General features: G+C 44.9%; 2 protein-coding genes across 2 annotated transcripts in view; both read right to left on the bottom strand.

Annotated features, from left to right (window-relative positions):
- Positions 1-4,091: 4,091 nt before the first annotated feature.
- On the bottom strand, positions 4,092-14,938 carry LOC310800892 (far upstream element-binding protein 2-like). Its single transcript, XM_083664777.1, has 18 exons — positions 14,800-14,938; positions 14,017-14,119; positions 13,872-13,925; positions 13,749-13,785; positions 13,507-13,568; positions 13,345-13,416; positions 13,179-13,236; positions 12,050-12,224; positions 10,319-10,417; positions 10,072-10,224; positions 9,493-9,595; positions 8,456-8,580; positions 8,012-8,320; positions 7,718-7,830; positions 7,485-7,591; positions 7,085-7,282; positions 6,690-6,871; positions 4,092-4,157 (listed from the first exon to the last, which is right to left on the bottom strand). The coding sequence occupies exons 1-18, from the start codon at positions 14,881-14,883 to the stop codon at positions 4,149-4,151; spliced, it is 2,043 nt and encodes a 680-aa protein (XP_083520903.1). The 5' UTR covers positions 14,884-14,938; the 3' UTR covers positions 4,092-4,148.
- Positions 14,939-16,841: 1,903 nt separating this feature from the next.
- The window catches only part of LOC310800878 (mitochondrial adenyl nucleotide antiporter SLC25A23-like), a gene marked incomplete at its 3' end in the record, with an annotated part of 16,143 nt that continues 13,451 nt past the window's right edge, over positions 16,842-19,533 (bottom strand). Inside the window, exons 7-9 of the mRNA XM_083664766.1 lie at positions 18,811-18,978; positions 18,543-18,690; positions 16,842-17,062 (exon numbers count right to left, since the gene is read on the bottom strand). Of these exons, the coding sequence (XP_083520892.1) occupies positions 16,842-17,062; positions 18,543-18,690; positions 18,811-18,978 (537 nt within the window). The remainder of the gene's footprint in view (positions 17,063-18,542; positions 18,691-18,810; positions 18,979-19,533) is intronic.

The following is a 19,533-nucleotide window of genomic DNA, read 5'->3' as shown; positions in this document are numbered from 1 at the left end:
CATAATGTGGTGTTTCCCACTGAGTGCTAGTATGTCAACACGCTTTGCTTAACTTGCCTTCTTGGTGGAGTCCATTTTCAGGACCGTGCCAAACGTGGACAGAATCTGGCTCCGGTAGTCCTGCACGTTTTCCGCCTCTCAGACAGGAGGAAGGCGTGCCGGATGAGCCGCGCGCAGGGAAGCTCCCTGGGAGGAGGTGCCGCCTGGAACGTCCTGTGGCCCATAGCAGAGACGATGCCTCCGGGTTGCACCAAGGCCATGAGGAGCGTGGTGTAGAGGTCCTTCCTCTGCAAGTAGAGGAAGGACTTTCGCTCGGCTCGTGCATTACGCTACGCCACATTTTGTGGGTTCACGCGTACCTTCCCACGCGTGAGAAGCTTGACGACATTGTCTTTATGCTTTCTTTGAGGTTTCAGTTTCTTATCGTCCTTTTCTGATTCTCTTGGACCTGCCACCATACCTTCACCATGGTGTTTCCCTCCGTCCTGTCACGCAGGAGGCGAAGGACACTCTTGTCCACCGCACGCCTGGTGGTGAGCAATGCCGGAAACATGGCCCGATGAGCCTCGCTCAGCTGCCTCATAATGGCGTCGTCCCACGCCAGCCACCGGGCAATGGGGCCACTCCCATCCCTGAACGCCTTGAGGCACGGACCGCAGTACACCACCTCCGTTAGCATGGTGTACCACTACCACCCCAATACGTCACAGACGTAACGAACCTAAAGCACACATCAGAAAGAGGTAGGGAGAGGGAAAGAGGGGGGAGCGCAACGGAACGTTATTTATTAACATTAGCTTTACTAGCTAGCAAAGCTAACAAGCTAAGATTATCCAGTTGCACTCCGCTGTCTCTGAGCCTGGCTAGCTAACTAGTATTAGAACACGGCTCTCTCGAATACTCGATTCTGATTGGTCAATCAACAATATTCACCGGTCATTATTTCTCGACAACCGACCGCTGCTCTGCCACACCTGGATTAATCAGTTGGTAAGAGCATTTTGTCTGCAGACGCTACTAATTAGGCCAACCAGTTGCAGCTGTGGTGTCTTGTGTGCCAATTACAAATGAAACCGCTTTGTGTTGAAAACGCTATTAAAAAATCTATTTGAATAATTATTTTTGTCAGATTATTGAATGATTTAGTTGTAGGCCGTGTTCTAAGCGGGATAATGTATACTGAGCCGGTGATTACTGGAAATAATGACCTTCAGGTGAATATTAAGCCCTCCGCTGCGCGTCGGGCTAAATCATTCACCTGTCGGTCATTATTTCCACAGTAATCACCGGCTCAGTATACATTATCCCTTACTTATAAAATGGCTCTCTCAAATCAAGCAATCTGATTGGTTCACAGCCATTGTATAATTCCAGTAACCGAGTTCAATAACCCATGGCCATGGGTTATTGGTTGCCATGGCAACTCTCTTACTAAGAGAGTAATAATAAGGCTTACCTCAAATGACAACGTAGAAAAACAAATGGCGGAGACAGCTGTCAGATCCTTGTGAATCGATCTTCGCTTATAACTTTACTAATACTTCGCAGAAAATGATGTTTTGTACAAGAATAGATGCGGGCTAATGTCTTCTTTGCAAAAGAAAGGCTGTTAACTCCGCATTTAACCCCGCATTTAACCCCGTAACGTTAGTTGGTGTCGGGCAAGCCCTGAGAATGCAACGCTGCGCTCGAGCTGCCTGGGTTTCCAGAAAGCTCTCAGCCAAGCGCCAGGATTGGCCAATGTCAACTTCAGTCTCCAGAACGATCCAATCAAATCACCCGCACGTCTATCTTCTTGCTAGAGGTCCCGCCTTACAGTAGTGTTTCAACTGACTCTCAGAATACCATGCCAGTCGGACTTATAGTTATTATTATTATATTATTATACTTGGAACCCTTTTATAAAAGCAATATAGCACTCGAGCAGCGTGTGTTGTGGAATATATCCCCCTGCTCAGTTGTTATCCCACTCGGCCTCGTGGGATAACAACTGATCAGGGGGATATATTCACCACAACACACTTGCTCTCGTGATATATTGCTTAAATCGGGGACTGCCCCCTAGTCCGATACCTCACGAGTCCGACACCTCATGGTTTTGGGTTAGGGTCTGGGGGAGGTTAGGTTTAGGCGTGGGGGTGGGAGAGGTTAGGTTTTGGGTTAGGGTCTGGGGGAAGTTAGCCTCTTTTTTCGGACTCGTGAGGTGTCGGACTCGTGAGGTATCGGACTCGTGCCATGGCACCCTTAAATCTACCTCACTAAGCCACAGACACCAATAAACAGCGCTGGAAACGACGAAATGCAGGTTTTTCACAATTAGTCACATGAATTACACATGCCAAGCACGATCAGTCATCTCAAGAATCGTGGTTATTACGACTGTATCTTGAGTTATCTACCTAGCGTTAGCTAGTTAGCAAGCTAGCCTCTAACATTACAGAGGCACTGAGGACTCCTCAAGTGTCTTTCGCTCGGCTCGTGCATTACGCTACGCCACATTTTGTGGGTTCACGCGTACCTTCCCACGCGTGAGAAGCTTGACATTGTCTTTATGCTTTCTTTTAGATTTCAGTTTCTTATCGTCCTTTTCTTTCGAGCTGGGCGCCATCTCCCACTGCACCGTTTTCTAATGTTGGAGACAAGGCCTTGCCGATTGGCTGAGTCTGTAGAGGACGTCTCCCATTGGCTGGTGGGCACATCACTAAAAACAAAGGCGGGCACAGCAGAGGCGACATCCTATCTCCTATCTATAGTCGCCGAGAAGAGCCTGGTGACGCGAGGTTATATCTATAGTGACCACAAAGGCAATTATTGTATGTTATCGCTTTCACAGTATATCATTGATATTTTAACAGACTGATATGACTTAGAATCAATCAATCAGTTTAATACATGTCCCAGACGGGCACTTTGGTTCACATCAGGCAGTAGTGGTTATTACACATCATTACTAGTTTGAGAGTAGTAATAAAGGCACACTTCAGAATTATAGTAACATTACTAGTCTGAAAAAGTAATAAGGCACACTTCAATATTATAATACATATCCATTTGTTGCAATATGTACAGATTCCAAAAGACCATCTGCTCCCCTCTGTCGAGTCGCCGCGTGCGCAGCGCCCCGGTTATGGGTCTTACATAGAGTAAGCAGCTAAGAAATACAATGCTGTCAAAGACCACACAATAAACGACTGTATTTGAACGTTTTTATTGTTTAGTATTTAAAAACAAGCAGTAAAAAATAACATTAAAAAAATCAGCATACAATAACATGACCTATTGGAACAAAATAAACCAAGGTCTTCCAACAATAAAGTTGTGAATAGAAATAGAGGGCCATGAGTTTCACACACTCACATGAATCAACATATACTGGACGATAGTGCCTTAAGATAGCCATCTTGCACACATTTTTCTGTTCAGTAGCATACACTGTATACAGATGGATACACACGGCGCCCCTTTGTGAAACTAAGAAATGGAAAACAAAAATTAAAATTTAAACATTTTAGCAGGGAGAAAACACCTGCAACTTAAAACACTGGGAATGTTTCAAAATAAAGTTAAAAAAAAAAAAAGCTCTAAGAGAAAAAAAAACACTTGCTATATATAATTTTTTTTTTTACAAACAATACATTTTTGTACTAATCAAAATACTGCTAGACAACAGTTTTTGCCCTCAGGAAAATTGGGAAAAGAAAAAACAAAGGTTACATAAATGTGAGTCCATGTAACGTTACAGATGCTGCTGCGTTAGCTTACAAGCGAAAATGCTTTCCCTTTCACATAAAAAAAAAAACGTTCATTTCATCAGATGTGGTGGTGACAAGGTGTGAGTGAAGTGAAGGAACAAACTGAATGCTAACCCAAGTAGTTATTTGACGCTTTGCTCAATTCATGAGCAAAACAGGTTTCCTTTTGGACTGGACAGGTGGGGAATGGAAGATGACTGGGTGTGGATGAGCAAATCAAGGTCTTTTGTGATTAAAGCCAAAGGAGAATCTTGATAGAAAACAAAACAAAAACAGAGGAAAACAAAACATGAAAGAAAGAGCCTTAAGTCCAGAGAACCATCAACCCCCCCCCCCCTCCCCTCCTCCTCCTCCTCCTCCGAGATCATCCAAGACAGAAGACGGAGCCACTCAAGTTCACTGGGGCTGAAATGAGACACCACAAACATGCTGGATTTTAAATCGGTCTTGCTTTGTGTTTGAAAATGTGCAAATGCTTCCACTATGCTGCGAGTACATGAATACACGTTATGTGCAGGGTCCAAGATTAATAGCTGCCAAGTGCCAACTGCTGGTAAAATTTACTTTTGGCAGGTACCGTATATCAGCAATAGTCAAGACGCTTTTTGAAAACATTTGAATGCTTTTGGTCTTTGCTTGCTATATATAGACACTTCGTCCCTGCTGACGTACACTCCATCTGACCGTGAGCCAATTAAATCAAAGCAAAACAATGTGGTAGCATCTAAACCAGGGGTCTCCTCCAACAGGTAGCTCACAAGCTACTGCTGTCAATAAGCAGCTCGCCAAACAAAGCCAAAATGTGAAAATAATAATGATAATTTATGCATAAACTAAATCCCACTCATGTAGCGAACTCTCTCTCCTATAACTAGGGGTGTCACGATACCCTCAGTTCACGATACGATACAATTCACGATATTGGGTTCACGATAACGATACGATATATAAATATTTTTTTACAAAACTTGAATAATGAAAATATATGACTGGAAAAATAGTCTTTTATTTGAAATACACAAAATGCAAAACAAATGCTGTTGTTGGAAATTGTTATTATAATAACTAGAAAACAACATGGAAGATAAGGCTTATCTTGCAATATAATGTGTCACACTGTCAAACTAAACGTTTGTTGCATGGTAAAAGAAAAATAAACTATACAATCTATATCTTAAATAACTTATGCAGGCAACGAGCTGTGTATTGTGTAGGCTACTATCTTCACATTTAATTGTCATCCTCTAAGAGGATGATTCCTCTTCAATTAATTCTCTGACTGCACTGCATGTTGAGCGTTGCGCAGCGTTAATTGACGATTGAAACTTGAAACGTATCAAGTTAACGTTACTCTTTCTTTACCAATCCAACACATGCCAGAGAAATTGTTTCACAACGTGAGTACAGAGCTGCATCGCCTAATGCCAGACAGCCTATTATGCGCACATTAGACGCATTCAGAGCGAGATTCATTTGTAGGCAATGCATTGATTAACTGTTTACACGACATGTTGTGCCCGTGGAAACAATGACACGACAACTAGTTCATTTCAGACTAGGTCTAGTCTTTAGAGATGAGGGGAGACATCTCGCCTGCCACTTGGACCGGCCGGGTCTCCCTGTCAGAGTGTCCGTCCGTGCCTCTGCCAGGCAGAGGCAGACACACACAGCCAGTGCGCCCTGCTGTCATCCACTGAAACACACGGTCCACATGGGGGTAACCGCACGGGGAAACGTGAATAAGTGTTGCGCAAACTTCACCAGCTAGGGGAATGCATTAGTCTATAAATAGCGCATTTAATCTTGTCGGTTATTTTATGAGCGTCGGTTTAGTCCCCATTTCAAGCAAAGCAATGAAAAAGATAGAGAGAGAATACAGATCAGTGCCGGCCCGTCAGTGCAGCATGTTCAGAGGTTCTTTTTCTCACGATATAGTTTTTCATCTCCACGACACATATCGCCAGGTTTTGATATCGCAAAATTTCGTGGGACGAAATATCTTGACATCCCTACCTATAACTCTTATCTCCATCTAGCGAGTTGAAAGCGGGCTTGCAACGGGGGCAATAATCACTGTTCACAACACCAGTGAAGAAAGCCAAAGACCACCGAAACATCATTCAAAGTGGCCCATCCTGTAGCAAAGAATACAACGCCTTTTACAGATGGGGGTTTGGTTAAAGATGCAATGACTCTCTTGGCCAAGTCTTTATTCAATCATCACCAAAAGAGTAGAGGTGCAGTTAGGCACAAACCATTGCAAGGAGAGGTTCTGTACTCTCTGAAGATGCAAAATAGGCAGTTGCAGCAAGTAGCTCTCCTCTCACCCTAAAAAAGGTTGTAGACCCCCTGATGTAAACCTGTTTCTCCACCACCTGGATGGTTATCTATCTAGCCATAATATTAGTTGAAAACGTATGGTATTCCCACATGTGGACACAGGAATGCAACCAGGCTGAGGTCACCAAAAGGGGGGGGGGGGGGGGGGATGTGTGAAGACGAACACACAAAAATCTCCGTTGCATAAGTGGGTGAGCATGTTTTCAATTTACTATTTGTTCTGGGGCTCACCTGGTGGAGCGTGTACCACAAAGCCGTGGAGACGTATCTTGTGTCCAGTGCAGGGGCAAAATCATTGCCAGTTTTTAGCACTCACTTTTTTTCTTTTAATTACCACTGGGTCAGTACATCAGAGGATGTGTTTGAGCGATCCGGTGGTAATTCAAAGAGCCTTAAAGTCAGAAATGAAGTGAATTGAATATTAGGGGAGTACCGGGACTACAGACGTTTCTGTACCACTGTCTTGGAATGATACCGTCTGAACTGCTTCCCTAATTCTTTGTCTAAAATAAAATATATAAAAAAATTAAATAAAAAATGAAGTGGGGGTAACTTGGCAGACAAGTTAATTTTGGACACTGTGTGTGTGTGTGTTACCTGTTGTCCCTGCTGTGGCGTGCCAGCCTGGCCAGGTTGTCCATAGTAGGCAGCCTGCTGTCTGTAGTACTCAGCCCAGGCTGCACTGTAGTCCTGCTGGCCTCCCGCTGCAGGCGCGCCTCCCGCCTGCGCTGCTGTTCCTGGGGCTGCCGCTGCACCAGGCTGCCCTGCACCAGGCTGGGCTGCAAGCGCACAAACACACAAGCACACAAACACACAAGCACACACACACACACACACACACACACACACACACACACACACACACATGCCATTAGAGTACGAGATGCACTTGGCAAAGTCATCCAAAACACATAATGCAACATCATAGGTCAACCAGTCAAACCACATTTAAAAAGTACAGACAAAATTCCGTGTGGGCAGATCCCACTTACCCATGCCCATTTTCTTGTAGTACTCTTCCCAAGCCTTAGTGTAGTCCGGCTGACCCCCAGGGGCCTGCGCTGCTTGGCTCTGCTCCCCTGGTGCTGCTGCTGGGGCCTGGCCGGCCACAGCGCCCCCTGGCTGCTGCTGGCCGTAGTATTGTGCATAGTAGGCTGCCCATGCTGCGTTTGGGTCTGCTGCTGCCTTACCTAGGATGGGGGCAAGTTAGGGAGGGAGGAATCCACAGAAAAGGCCATGAGGATAAGACTGTCAACAGGCTGGAGGAGAGAAACAATGAACAAGTAAATGAAGAAAATGGGGGGGGGGGGGGGGGGGGGTTCGACCACTTATATATATTTTTTTTTACCGTTTCCAAGAGATAATGAGAGAGATAACAAGCAATGGACTCACTGGGGTCATGTGGAGCTGGGGCTTGTTGCCACTGCTGCTGGTAGGCAGGGGCGGGGGCACCTCCCCAAGCCTGAGGATTGTACTGGTGACCACCAGGGGGTGCTCCACTGTAGAGGGGGTGAGAGAGTCATGAGGCACATGAAAGACATAAGGTGCTTCATTATATCAAGCAGTCTTATCAGAGGGAAGCTTCAAAAACCTAGCATCAAATGTTTTCTGTGTGTTGTACTTACTGTGGAGGGCCACCAGGAGGCCCTGCATTGTAAGGGTTGGGATTATAGGGACCCATTGGACCGCCTGGGCCTCCTGGACCTCCCGGACCAGGGCCCACTGGACAGAGCGGACCCTGACAAAGAGAGGGAAGAGACTATTCAATCTACTACGGTACTGCATTGCATACAAATCAAGAGGTGACACTAAGAGGTGATTCTAAATCAAGTAATAAAGAATGACAGGCCAAGTATAAAAAAAAACTTGAAAATGATTTGGGCCCTATGAGGTAAGCTGTGTGAGACATGTATGTGTACCTCTATCTTGTCTTCTATCAGCTGCTTTGCATGGTCGATCTGTTGCGGAGACCCCCGGATGATGAACATTTTGAAGTTGGGGTCACCGTTTGGCGGCGGCTGACGTGATATCTCCACAAATGCGCCCGTCTGTTGGTTGATGGCCTTGACATTCTCTCCCCCTCTGCCAATTACAAGCCCGCATTTGTGAGCGGGGATGGAGAAGGTCATCTCTCCTCCTCCGCCCGGAGGACCCCAGTTCCCCTGGCCTCTACCCCTGCCTCGCTCACCAGGCGGCATTCCACCTCCACCTGGAGGACCTGGGGGTCCCTGGGGAGGAAGCACACGCACACCACGCATCAGGTTTCAATGTTCCTCAGTAGAAAGCCCTGTGCAAACTCAATGTAGGCAATTGAACAAAAGCACTTAGTCTCAAACTCCTGCCTCTCTACACTCTGTACCTACCCCATGGCCACCCTCCTCTCGGTCGCGGACGCTCTGGAGCAGGTCATTGATGATGGAGACGGCATGTTCACATCTGTCTGGAGGCCCCATAATGTGGGCGATCTTCTCAGGTCCTGCACCATCATCTGTGAGGGATGACAAAAGAACAGGGTGCGGGGGGGGGGGCAGAGATTCAGTACCAAAGAAAATGTCAAGAGGGAACGGAAGAAGAGGAGAAGAATAATTCCTATCCATACAGTCTAAATGTTGACAGTTCTTCTGTAACATTCAGCCGGGGAGTTTTGACTAGCTCCGCTGAAGTTTGAGTGACATGGAACTATAGCACTACCGACATGTTAAAATTCTAGCTGCTCAGTAGAGTAGTTATGTGCACATCCACTTATTTTTAGGCCAATTTCACTGATTCAGTTGTATTCCTTGAGCCATAAAATCTAGGGTCAGAAGAATCTATTCTTTTATTTGCCAGGGTATGTTTTCACATACTAGGAATTTGCCTTGGTGCGGTTGGTGCTCATTAACATTGATAAGAACAAATATACAAGACAAAGAAATAAAATATAAAGGATCTAAAGAGATTACAAAATATTATAAAGGGATTCAGATTTTAACAGATATAGATAGTATTAACAGATATAAACAGTATTAACAGAGTATAAACAGACAAACAAATATTGCCTGAGTTTAAAACATACCAAGCTGATAAAATATCATAAAATGATACAAATATTAACAGATATAGATAGTATTAACAGATATAACAGTATACAATCTAGGGTTAGACACCAAAAAAACACCTTTCTAGGTTGAATAGTAATTGATATATAGCAATTTTAAGCTCAATTTGTTTTAAGTATCAATTTGTTCTTGGTTAGGTGTTTTCCCCCCACAAATTTATTGGCCTGTAGGTTTGAAACAGACTCAAAGATTCATACAATCTTTGATGCGTGTCACTCTGGACAACAAACATGTATGTTAACATGCAATTGTTCTTTACATAAATACAATTTAGAGCAAGATGAGGAAAAGAGACTGCTCACCAGGTTTAAACTGTATCTTCACTCCAGCATCGTTCTGGATCTTCTTGATCATTTCCCCGTTCCGGCCAATCACAACTCCCACAGAGTGGCGCGGCACAGGCACCTATAGAATTCAAATGGATATTTCAATAATGCTTATTTTACTATCGCATTACTACTGTGTATTTTATTTTATGCTATGTGTGTTATGTGAACGAGCAACTGTAACTTGTCCCAATTTCCCCCCGGGGATCATTAAAGTCTTTCTGATTCTGATTCTGAAGTACGTATGTGGCTGCTGCTCAGTCACACTGCTAGGTAAACGGCCACTCTGGATTCATTATAGATTAATTAGCCAGGAGGTGAGTCATGTTGCTGAAAGCTGATCTTGTCCGTAGCCAAGTGAGGGACATGACCTTTTTCTATGGCAATTACCTCCAATAGTGCTTTTCAGATTTCAATTCTGCAAACGCATGCACATGAAGGATACTTCAAGATTCAAGATTTTTATTGTCACTCTGTAGTACAAGTATCACGTGTGAAATTCTTGTGCTGTGAACTCAGTGTACAACATAGTAAATATAATGATATCGTACTTACAGTTACAGTACTTACATCCATGCCACCACCCCCGCCGCCGCCTCCTCCTCCTCCTCCTCCTCCTCCTCCCATCCTAGATCCATATTCACTTCTTTCCCCGAAACCGGCATGATCCCTCTCTCGCAGAATCTCATTGACCATATCCTTTGCTTGCTACAAAGTGACATGAATGGAAGACACTGTGAGTGGGAGGACAAACAAGTGGCAAAACAACAACAATGACTATTTCCTCTGTGCACAAGTGTACCTGCACTTTGTAGGGGTCTCCGATGATGCGTAGGGGTTTATCCATGTTGGGTGGCTGGGAGCCATCTTGGATCAGGATCATCTTCACTCCAGCTCGCTCCTGGGAAGTTGCAGAAGATAGAGAGGCAAGATAAGACTGATTATAGACACATGACAGATCAACAGCATCTCTCCTTAAGTATGGGAGCTATTCCACTCATTGCACTCAAAAGAACATCTGCTGGGTATTCCCATTACGCGATAATGGTAAATCAACCTAGAAGTCATTACAGCACTTCTGCTATGTCCGGCTGATTTCAGTCTCCCGGACAAATGGAATAAACTCTGGTCAAATATTTGATCTGTGCTTAATGATCTTAAAAATCAATTGATGGCAGGCTATAGCCTATAATCTCAATATTGGAGTAAATTCCCTGCACTGACTAAGTAACCGTCCATGCTTCTATGACCAGTAAATCAGAAGGAACGACCCCAAATGCAAGCTTCGGGGGTTGAGAAATTCATTTCTGCGTGCCGCGCAGCGTCGATGCCGATACACACACTGAGGCTCAGACGATGGCCCGCACATTCCACAGAATTTTGGGAGTCCACAGTGGAATTCGCAGGTGAGAAGTGAGAAAAAAGAAAGCATCGCCACCTATAAAAATAAACCGTGGATATAGATAGAGCTCAACGCTGGCAAGTGCTTTCAGTTCTCAGATGAAGGTTACAGGTAACTAACAATGATAGCCTAGCCTATTCTTACCTTTTCTTCCATCAGTTTAAAGTTAAGCAAATATTCCCAGCTGAGCTTGTGAGTCAAGCTGCCTATTGTCTGTTCTGAAAGCGAGTTGGACCACCGCGTGTCAATCAGCGGTAGTTTGCTTTTAATCAACACCGTCGTTGACAACAACATGAGACCAGCTTGGTTTCAGAAAATACTTTTGAAGGCTTGACCGTCATGTCTCGCTCTCTCTCCTCTCTGCATGTCGGTATGCAGGCGCGGTAGCCACAGTCTCCACCTCAGAGCTGCTGACTGAGAAACGTGCACGCATCCAATCAAGAGTGCGTGCATCCTAATTGTGAATTATGTTTCGTTGTTTCGTCCATCGCATAACATACAGTAGCCTACTATAACATGCACATCATAAAAATATTCATTTAGGCTATTTAATAGAAGGGGATGTGTGGAAATTGTATTTGAGCCTATTTTAATACAACTCAACAGGACTTTGTGACCGCCAGATTTGGATTAATTTTACTGGTTAAAAAAAAACAGTAATTACTGGTAGGGATGCAACGGTATGAGTTTTTGACGGTATGATAACCTTGGACAAAAATACCACGGTTTCACGGTGTTGCGGTATTGCGGACCATTTGCGTTTTTACAATAGCCTAAATATTCCCATACAGCCGACGTCGTCTTTTCAGATGGGGGAAAGTTCAGGGGGGTCCTTGCGGCTCCTCTCTACTGTGCTCTAGTCTAGGTAGGCATGCAGCCAGGGGGAGGGGCCGCGTAAGCTGCACTCTGCAAGCGACCTGGGCACTTTGTTTTGGGGAAACAGCTGGTAATGTGGGGAAGGTATGACGGCAAATTTGAGTGGTTTTGATACCGTGACGTTTTCAAACCGCGGTATACCTTAAAACGGTATACCGCTGCATCCCTAATTACTGGCTAACGGAAACCCTACCACTGTTAACGATCAAGTGATCATCAGTCCAGTGTTACAGCTCCAGACCAGGTGCGTCTCACCTGCAGCTGTTTGATGGTCTCTCCTCCTTTGCCAATAATGAGGCCGGCCTTGCCTGCAGGGATCATCATCTCCTGCATGGAACCTGCCTGCCCATTGGTCGACTCATGGTCCCGGAAAGAGGGAGGAGGGCCACGACCCCTTGACACGATCTCGTCTAGAAACCTCTTCGCTTTCCTGGGGCAAACGGAAATGAAAAGGTGAGAAAATGATTGAGGAACCCAATGACCAGCAGCCAGTATAAAAGTGACCCATCAACAAAGGCTGTATGCCCTGAATGTGGACGGTGCAAAAGGCTTGTGATGCTACAAAAGTTTTGAACAGGCAAATCATGTATTCTTTGCTGCTCTGGTACTGCCTGTCATATCGTTGTTTTGAAATTGTGAACTGGCAAGCGCTAATTAAGGTATTCTCCAAAGCAACTTTTGAGACATTTATTCCTGTAGTTTAAAAATTCATTTTAAATAATTAATAATTTGGGAGCTTTGAGTGGCTGCGATAAAATTCTCACCCATTTTGCACTTGCTAGGAATGAAAGTGGAAAACAAGGAAGCACACAAATCAGAGTGGTTGTTGACGGCCAACAAGCTGGTTGTCGACAAGCTTGTTGACTGGTAGCTCAGCTCCATAGAAAATGACTGGACTTCCAGTGACTTGTAAATGGTGCAGCATGCAGTCTGAACAAAAGGTTAGAAGACTAGCAATAGAGAAAATGAGTTGACCAGAGAAGTTAAGTTTGGAAATTGAGAAATACACTGTTGAGGCCTAAATATAATTCTGCGTCAAACCCCTGCCGGCGCAGCCTGCGTGCAGCTCCTCGGAAATGTGACTCATCAATGCAAATGACGTGAGCAGCGTGAGTATAATATAATGTAGATGGGGAGATAACAGGAGAGAGTGAAAGCTATTACCAAGTATATGCACTACATTCTCTCCTTGGACTAACTTCTAGTCATTGAAATCCTAGTGAAAAATCACACAATTTTACTTGTTTTGCTGGGGACTCCCCTGCGACCCCTCTCAAGCCGACGTTCGAGTATACAGGACTAGCTGCCGCCGGCAAGGCTCCAAGTTGAGGCTGGCACAGAAGTATATCGCAGCCTTTAACTGTTACCATGAACACCAACTTACTGTATGGAATCCATTGATCCCGTCAGAGAAACACTCCTTTCTGGCTGACCCCCACTGTCTGGGAATAAATCCATACAAACAAACATACTCAAGTGTCAATGCAAGGACATGTACTAATATTACACTTGTTGATTCAACCAATCAGATGTTAGCACATTTAACTCACCAGGTGCAATCTGGACCTTGCAGCCAGAATCCTGTTGTAATTTGTTAATCTGCTCTCCTCCTCGGCCAATGACTGAAGATGACAAAGAGAAAACCGTGTTAGGTTTTGGAATACACACCATTTCAAACATATGGTCTGGGAAATGTGTGTGCATGTACTCACTGAGGCCGACCATGCTATCAGGCACCCTGTACTCTTCTGTCATTGCGGACGGCCTGGCAACACTGCATAGGGGTAAGAGTAAGACACAAAGATGTACCGAGTTCCTTATCGCAGTGTCAAAAGCATGAGCACGGAAGTGTTTATGTAAAAGAAAGAAAGAAAACACACACACACACACACACACACACACACACACACACACACACACACACACACACACACACACACACACACACACACACCTTTGTTGGGACAGGGCAGCCAGCTGAGCTCCAATGGCTGCAAAAGGAAGAAAATTTGGTTACTGATGGAAAATGAGCCAAGAGTGTGTGCTAGCTTTAGGAGCTGTATTATATTTAACCTACACATTGCAGAATCTCTGTCGCTCTGTGGTGCTAACTTCTTAGCATCTGGTTGATCTGAAAACAAGAAAAGACTAGGTAAATCTTGCAATGAGCAAAAATAATGTGTAAAAATGTTTGACTTGATTGATTTGTATTGACTTCCAACCTGCATCTTCCAGTGATCGTTTCTGTGGTGGGAATGGATAGCTCTCTGCTCCTCCGTTATTGCTCATTGGGGGCACAGCATCCCCACCAATCTTTGCTGCAATCTGGAAAGACAAGAACACTGGGTTTGTAAATCAAATCCAAATCAAATAACATTGACCACGAGAGATACAGTCAAGGGACAATCTCCCGAGTCCCCACAAGACTAACGCTAAGTAACCTTCGACAGTTTGTGGTCTGTTGTTGGTCAGTCAGTCGAGTTTCCTCGTCACGATGTATTGGAATTGCCATTGATCACGCAAGTTTGCTAAACCGTTCACATATTATGTAAATACATTAAGGGTCAGAGGGGAGAAACTCCATATAGCATGTTACCCATTCCAACTTGGACGACCTAGCGTTAGCGCGAGTTAATCTAGCGATGTCGGGTGTCGACAAGTAACGTTAAGATAGTTTATTTACGCAAGATTGATGCAATTTGTCGACGGTTATAACAAAGTTATGCTGTTCCGTCCATTCCATCGATTCGGTAATATCGCAACAAGCTAACGTTAGCTAACCTAATGAATGGCCTGGCTACTACTACTAGCTAAACGCTAGCTAGCGGTTAGCTAACTAGGTCCTAGCTACTGGTTAGCTAAGGGCTAACGTGAAGCGCGGCCAAGCTTGCTGGCAAGCTAACGTTAGCTAGTGTGTAATGTATAAGTAACGTTATTCCCACCGGCTAACGTTAATTAGCTGCCCGGAGTATGGCCCACCACCCTCTCTGTAACCGTTGAGTTACCTGTCTGGCTCGCTGTACAGCATCTGCAAAGGCGTCTTTTTTTACTCCAGCACCGCCACCGGCCCCGTTAGCGTATTCAGACATGCTGCTCACACGGGGTACACACAGGGGGCAGGCTAGGCTAGGTCTGGCCGGCCCGGGTCGGGTTGCGCAGAAGCGGGAACACGAGAAAGGAAATGAGAGCGTGTCGTGAGGCGGGTATGCGTGATTTCTAACCCCTCACACTCACCACCACGCCGGTGTTGGCAACCTGCCCTCATTCAAATAACAAAATCTGAGGGACCTTTGACACGCCCCTCTATATAGCCTTCTTAACGAGGTGATCGATCATATAGGCTACTGATCATTTCTGCTGCTGCTGCATCTTGGGTGCCCCCTTTTCCATTTAGTATGGTTGCACCAGTGGCTTGGATGGAAAAATCGTTTGGGGCATCCTTAAATCTGCATGTTCTGGAAAGATCAGATAAAAAAAAAGCAAATTATTGATCCGGGAAACTCAGGAAAGTGAATCATTATTCCACCAGCAGCCTAATGATGTTGACGGGACACATCCTATTAGCTGCCACTATATATATACACAACCTCCATAAGGGCAAAGGCAAAAGGGCGGAGAAGTGTAACTTATTGCTGAGCTGTGTAGTGTGGCGGTCAATCAATGCTCTCATTTATGATTCAAGATTCAAGATTCAAGATATGACATATGAATGTAATGTTTTCCATTTTCTTTAAGCTACTTCTCTATATTATGTAAAGTTAAACAAGCATAAAACTCAAGAGGAAAGCTTCGTGGCATTTTAATTCAAGGCAGCAGCAGCAGCAGCACCATGCATTAATTTATATTCAATAGGTCAGATATTATGATCAAATCAAATTGTTCATTGGCATCAGGGGATTCATATAGACACAATTAAAGTTAAAACAATTTTGAACATGTATGTTGTGTACACATACAGTATGTGGCCTTTTCAAATGTAACCTTCTGTAGAACACAAACAAACACAGACACATCTTTCATTGTGTGTAGAACACTCTTTGTAGAATCAGAAATAAACACGGTGCAAGAGAAGTTTCAATGATTCCTCCAAGCATACAGTAGTTTCCCCAACACCAGATGGCTTTGACCATTTCACTCCTGTCCTGTAAAGTCTGAAGTCCTCTGGTGCTTTTGGCAGCAGCCTAGTAATCCTTTCAGGAGACAGAAGCTCTCTCTCCTCATATTCTTTCACCGTTCCGGCTGTGTCCATGGATCATTCATTCGAGAGCCGAGATCAGCAATAGTCTGTTGTTCGTAGGCATGATTGTTTATAACATTTGTTAAAGGCATGTCACTTCTGACTTCATGACTCTATAATCCCATCATCACTGGAGACCAGAGGAGAGGAGCTGCCGCAGTTTCCTTCATCCTGAGATGAAGAAATTGAGATGGAACCGCCTCCTGTCAATCCAAAGCGTTCTCTATGCGCGACCTAATGATGTATGGGAGAAAAAGGTGTAATTTCTTATTGTGTATATTGTTCAGGATTGTAGGAATGTAACATGGTTTTCCAAATTTGGTCACACGCATCACCTTTTATCACTTGGTTCTCAAGCAAGTTCAAGCAAGTCCAGAAGCACAGAAGAAGCAGGGGAGCTAGTTGGTTAGCTTTCACCTAAATCAACTGTTGGCATGCTTTGCATGCAATATACTGTATCACGGGTTACAGGTAACACTCATCACAGCAGCTGCCAGTCCAGGTGAAGATATCCAAACGTCAAGCTTCCACATCAGATTACACACTACTTGGATCCTATGTGACGATAAAAGTCACATGTTGTTCCATGGATTCCTTTCTTTCCCATCCTCCCTACATTCTGCAAACTCAGATGTTGATGTTCATAGGAGTTGCATCACAGTCAGTCATAGCTAGCGTCAGGTTAAGTCATAGCCATGGTCCCAGAAAAATCCAAGGCCTCATGCATTCCCAACATATTTGAATGTGCTTAGATGCGAGTCCTCACACCACAGCACACCACACCACACCACTCCAATCCCATAACCCTATCTATCCCTTTTCCCCCTTCGCTGTCCCCCCCTCCCTGTCCTCCACTCCAACCCCCAGGACCTTCCTTGTGTATTCGTAGACCACGTAGGACATGCTGACAGCAGGGATGACTTTCAGCATGTTGGGGACGATTCCCCGGTAAAGTCCAGTCACGCCCTCCTGCATTACAATGTTCTGAAAGATGCGCAGCATGGACAGCTGCGGGCCGCCCTTCACTGAGGCTGAGGGAAGAGAGAGAGAAGGATCAGCTCCAACACATTCGTCTCTCACCTGTACACGCAGTTCATTTTACAATCTGCAAAGTAACGCAACACGGCTTAACATCATGACAGGCTGACAAAAGTGCAAAAGCAATGTTTACATTTGGTTCACCAAAAGCCTGCAGTCTCCAAGGATTGGAATTGCTTTCTGCACTGATGTCATGTCATTTCTTCTTTGTTTTTGCAGCTTCTTTTTACATATTGATACTTTCTATCAGCATATTGTGTGTTTTTGTCGCGGAAGTGATGTCACTCAAATGGAAGTGATCTTCTTCTTCTTTTTGGTGACGTCACTTGAGCAATTAACCATTGTGACATCATTGATGATGTCACAATGCCTATGACAGTGATGTCATAAGAGCAGGCGGTGGGAGCTGGGGCTCTGTCTGTCACACTGATGACATCATCAGTGATGTCATAAATCCCACTGATGACATCATCAGTGATGTCATAAATTCACTCACACACACACAAAGTCATGAGAGAGACTGAGGGAGAGTGAGAGAGAGGAGAGTGAGAGAGAGACAGAGAGAGGAGAGGGAGTGATGGGCAAGTTACTTGGAAAATGTAGAAGCTAAGCTATCAGTTACTCTCGATTAAATATAGCTAAACTACATTGAAGCTATCCCCAGAGAAATGTAGCAAGCTAAGCTACGGGCAACATGGCAAAAGCAGCTTGCTACATCAAAGCTACTTTTTTCTCACATTGAATCAACTTCATGTCAAAGAACAACTTTCCACCAAACAAATAGGCAGGCAAAAAAAAAAATCTCATTTTGATTGTTTATTATATTATAAAACACACTGAAACTCTCACTGGCACAATATTCAAAAACAGACAATACAACCTGAACGTCTTCTTCTTCACTACCAGTCCCTCTGGCTCAGCCATCTTTCAAAGTTCTTTGCTGATGTGACTTCGCCAGCACATGACATATTTTGCCCTACCTAGTCTTCATTGCCTAAACCCAACCCAATCAGAGGCAGAGTAGTGCCGGGTCTCGCTGCAAGAGAGGCAAGGATGCTAAAAAGCAAGGATGAGACGACAACAACACTTGTTGTCTGTCATAATGGAACTGGAAGTGCTTTATTGGCTACACAGGCACACTTGACATATGCAATGTGTCCTCCTGTTTAATCCAAACCACAGCAGAAATCTCCACTGTGTGCTTTGCTCATGGATTTTCTCTGGCGAGTAGCTTGTAGTTTTTGCGGGAAGCTTCAAACTACTTGGGTCTATAAATAGCTTAGCTACTGAAAAAGCTACTTGGTTCAAAAGTAGTGAAGCTACCACCAAGCTATTGAGAAATGTAGTTAAGCTATGTAGCTTCGCTACTTGTAGCAAGCTACTGCCCAACACTGCGCGTGCCAATAGGGCAGGCATGATGTCTTCTGGGTTCTTCTGACTTTCCCCCCAGCACATGAGCACACATATTCTCACCTTGTGCCTGCATGCGGGTACGGATCAGCGCCAGTGGGTAACTGGCCAGCTGTCCACAGGTGCTGGAGATGGTGCCGCAGCACACAAGCACCAGGACTCCTGGGTCAACTAGACCTCTGTTCCTCTGCAGCCAAGTATTCTTTAGGGTCTGGAGCACAGAGGGAGGAGCACAGAGCGAAAAGGAGGTGAAAAGCCTGGAGGTGTGCGCTGAATGTGTAGAGATGTGTGTGTGTGTGTGTGTGTGTGTGTGTGTGTGTGTCCCTCTGACCTCATAGACAGCCAGGTCGATGCCAGCATAAGGGATGATGCCCAACATGTTGGGTATGTAGCCCTTGTAGAAGGCCGTGACACCTTCCCTCTGTAGGATCTGCTTGGCACAGTCTGCTACTCCAGAGTACTGGCCCGTCTTCCTTAAGGTGAGACGGGTTTTCAGCACCTTGGACTTGGAGGAAAAGGAGGAGGGGGGGTGGGGGGGAGGTCAATGATCGGATGACGGAGACAAAGGAGAAGAAACCAAAAAGAGTTCAGTCCCAACCAGAAAGAGCAGTTTCTTTATACTGTTTTGTGTGTGTGTGTGTGTGTGTGTGTGTGTGTGTGTGTGTCTGTGTGTGTGTGTGTGCGTGCGCGTGTATATGTGTTACCCTGGTATTACCCTCCATTGGATAGATGGCTGTCTGAGCTGTGGCTCCAGCCAATGAGCCGGCAACAAACCTCTCATGGATCTTCAGACTTCCTGCCTCTTTACTGCCACGCATCACATGCTTGATCTACACACAGAGTTATGGAGAAACGGGGGGGGGGGGGATAATGTTTTGACAACTTTGGAAAACATTTTCATTTTAAAAGCAAATGTGAGAGATGAAATGAAAGAAAGGGAGGGGTGTGGCTGAAAAGTCTACCGGGGGAATAGATCGATGATGTGCAGTTGACAATATCAAACAAATTGGTGGTGTGTGTGAGAGAGAGAGAGAGAGAGAGAGAGAACAAGAGA

This window comes from Poromitra crassiceps (assembly GCF_964638095.1).
Source record: "Poromitra crassiceps genome assembly, contig: HAP1_SCAFFOLD_130, whole genome shotgun sequence".
Taxonomy (NCBI): domain Eukaryota; kingdom Metazoa; phylum Chordata; class Actinopteri; order Beryciformes; family Melamphaidae; genus Poromitra; species Poromitra crassiceps.
The sequence above is the reverse complement of the archived record's forward strand: the minus strand, read 5'-3'. Positions and strand labels throughout refer to the sequence as shown.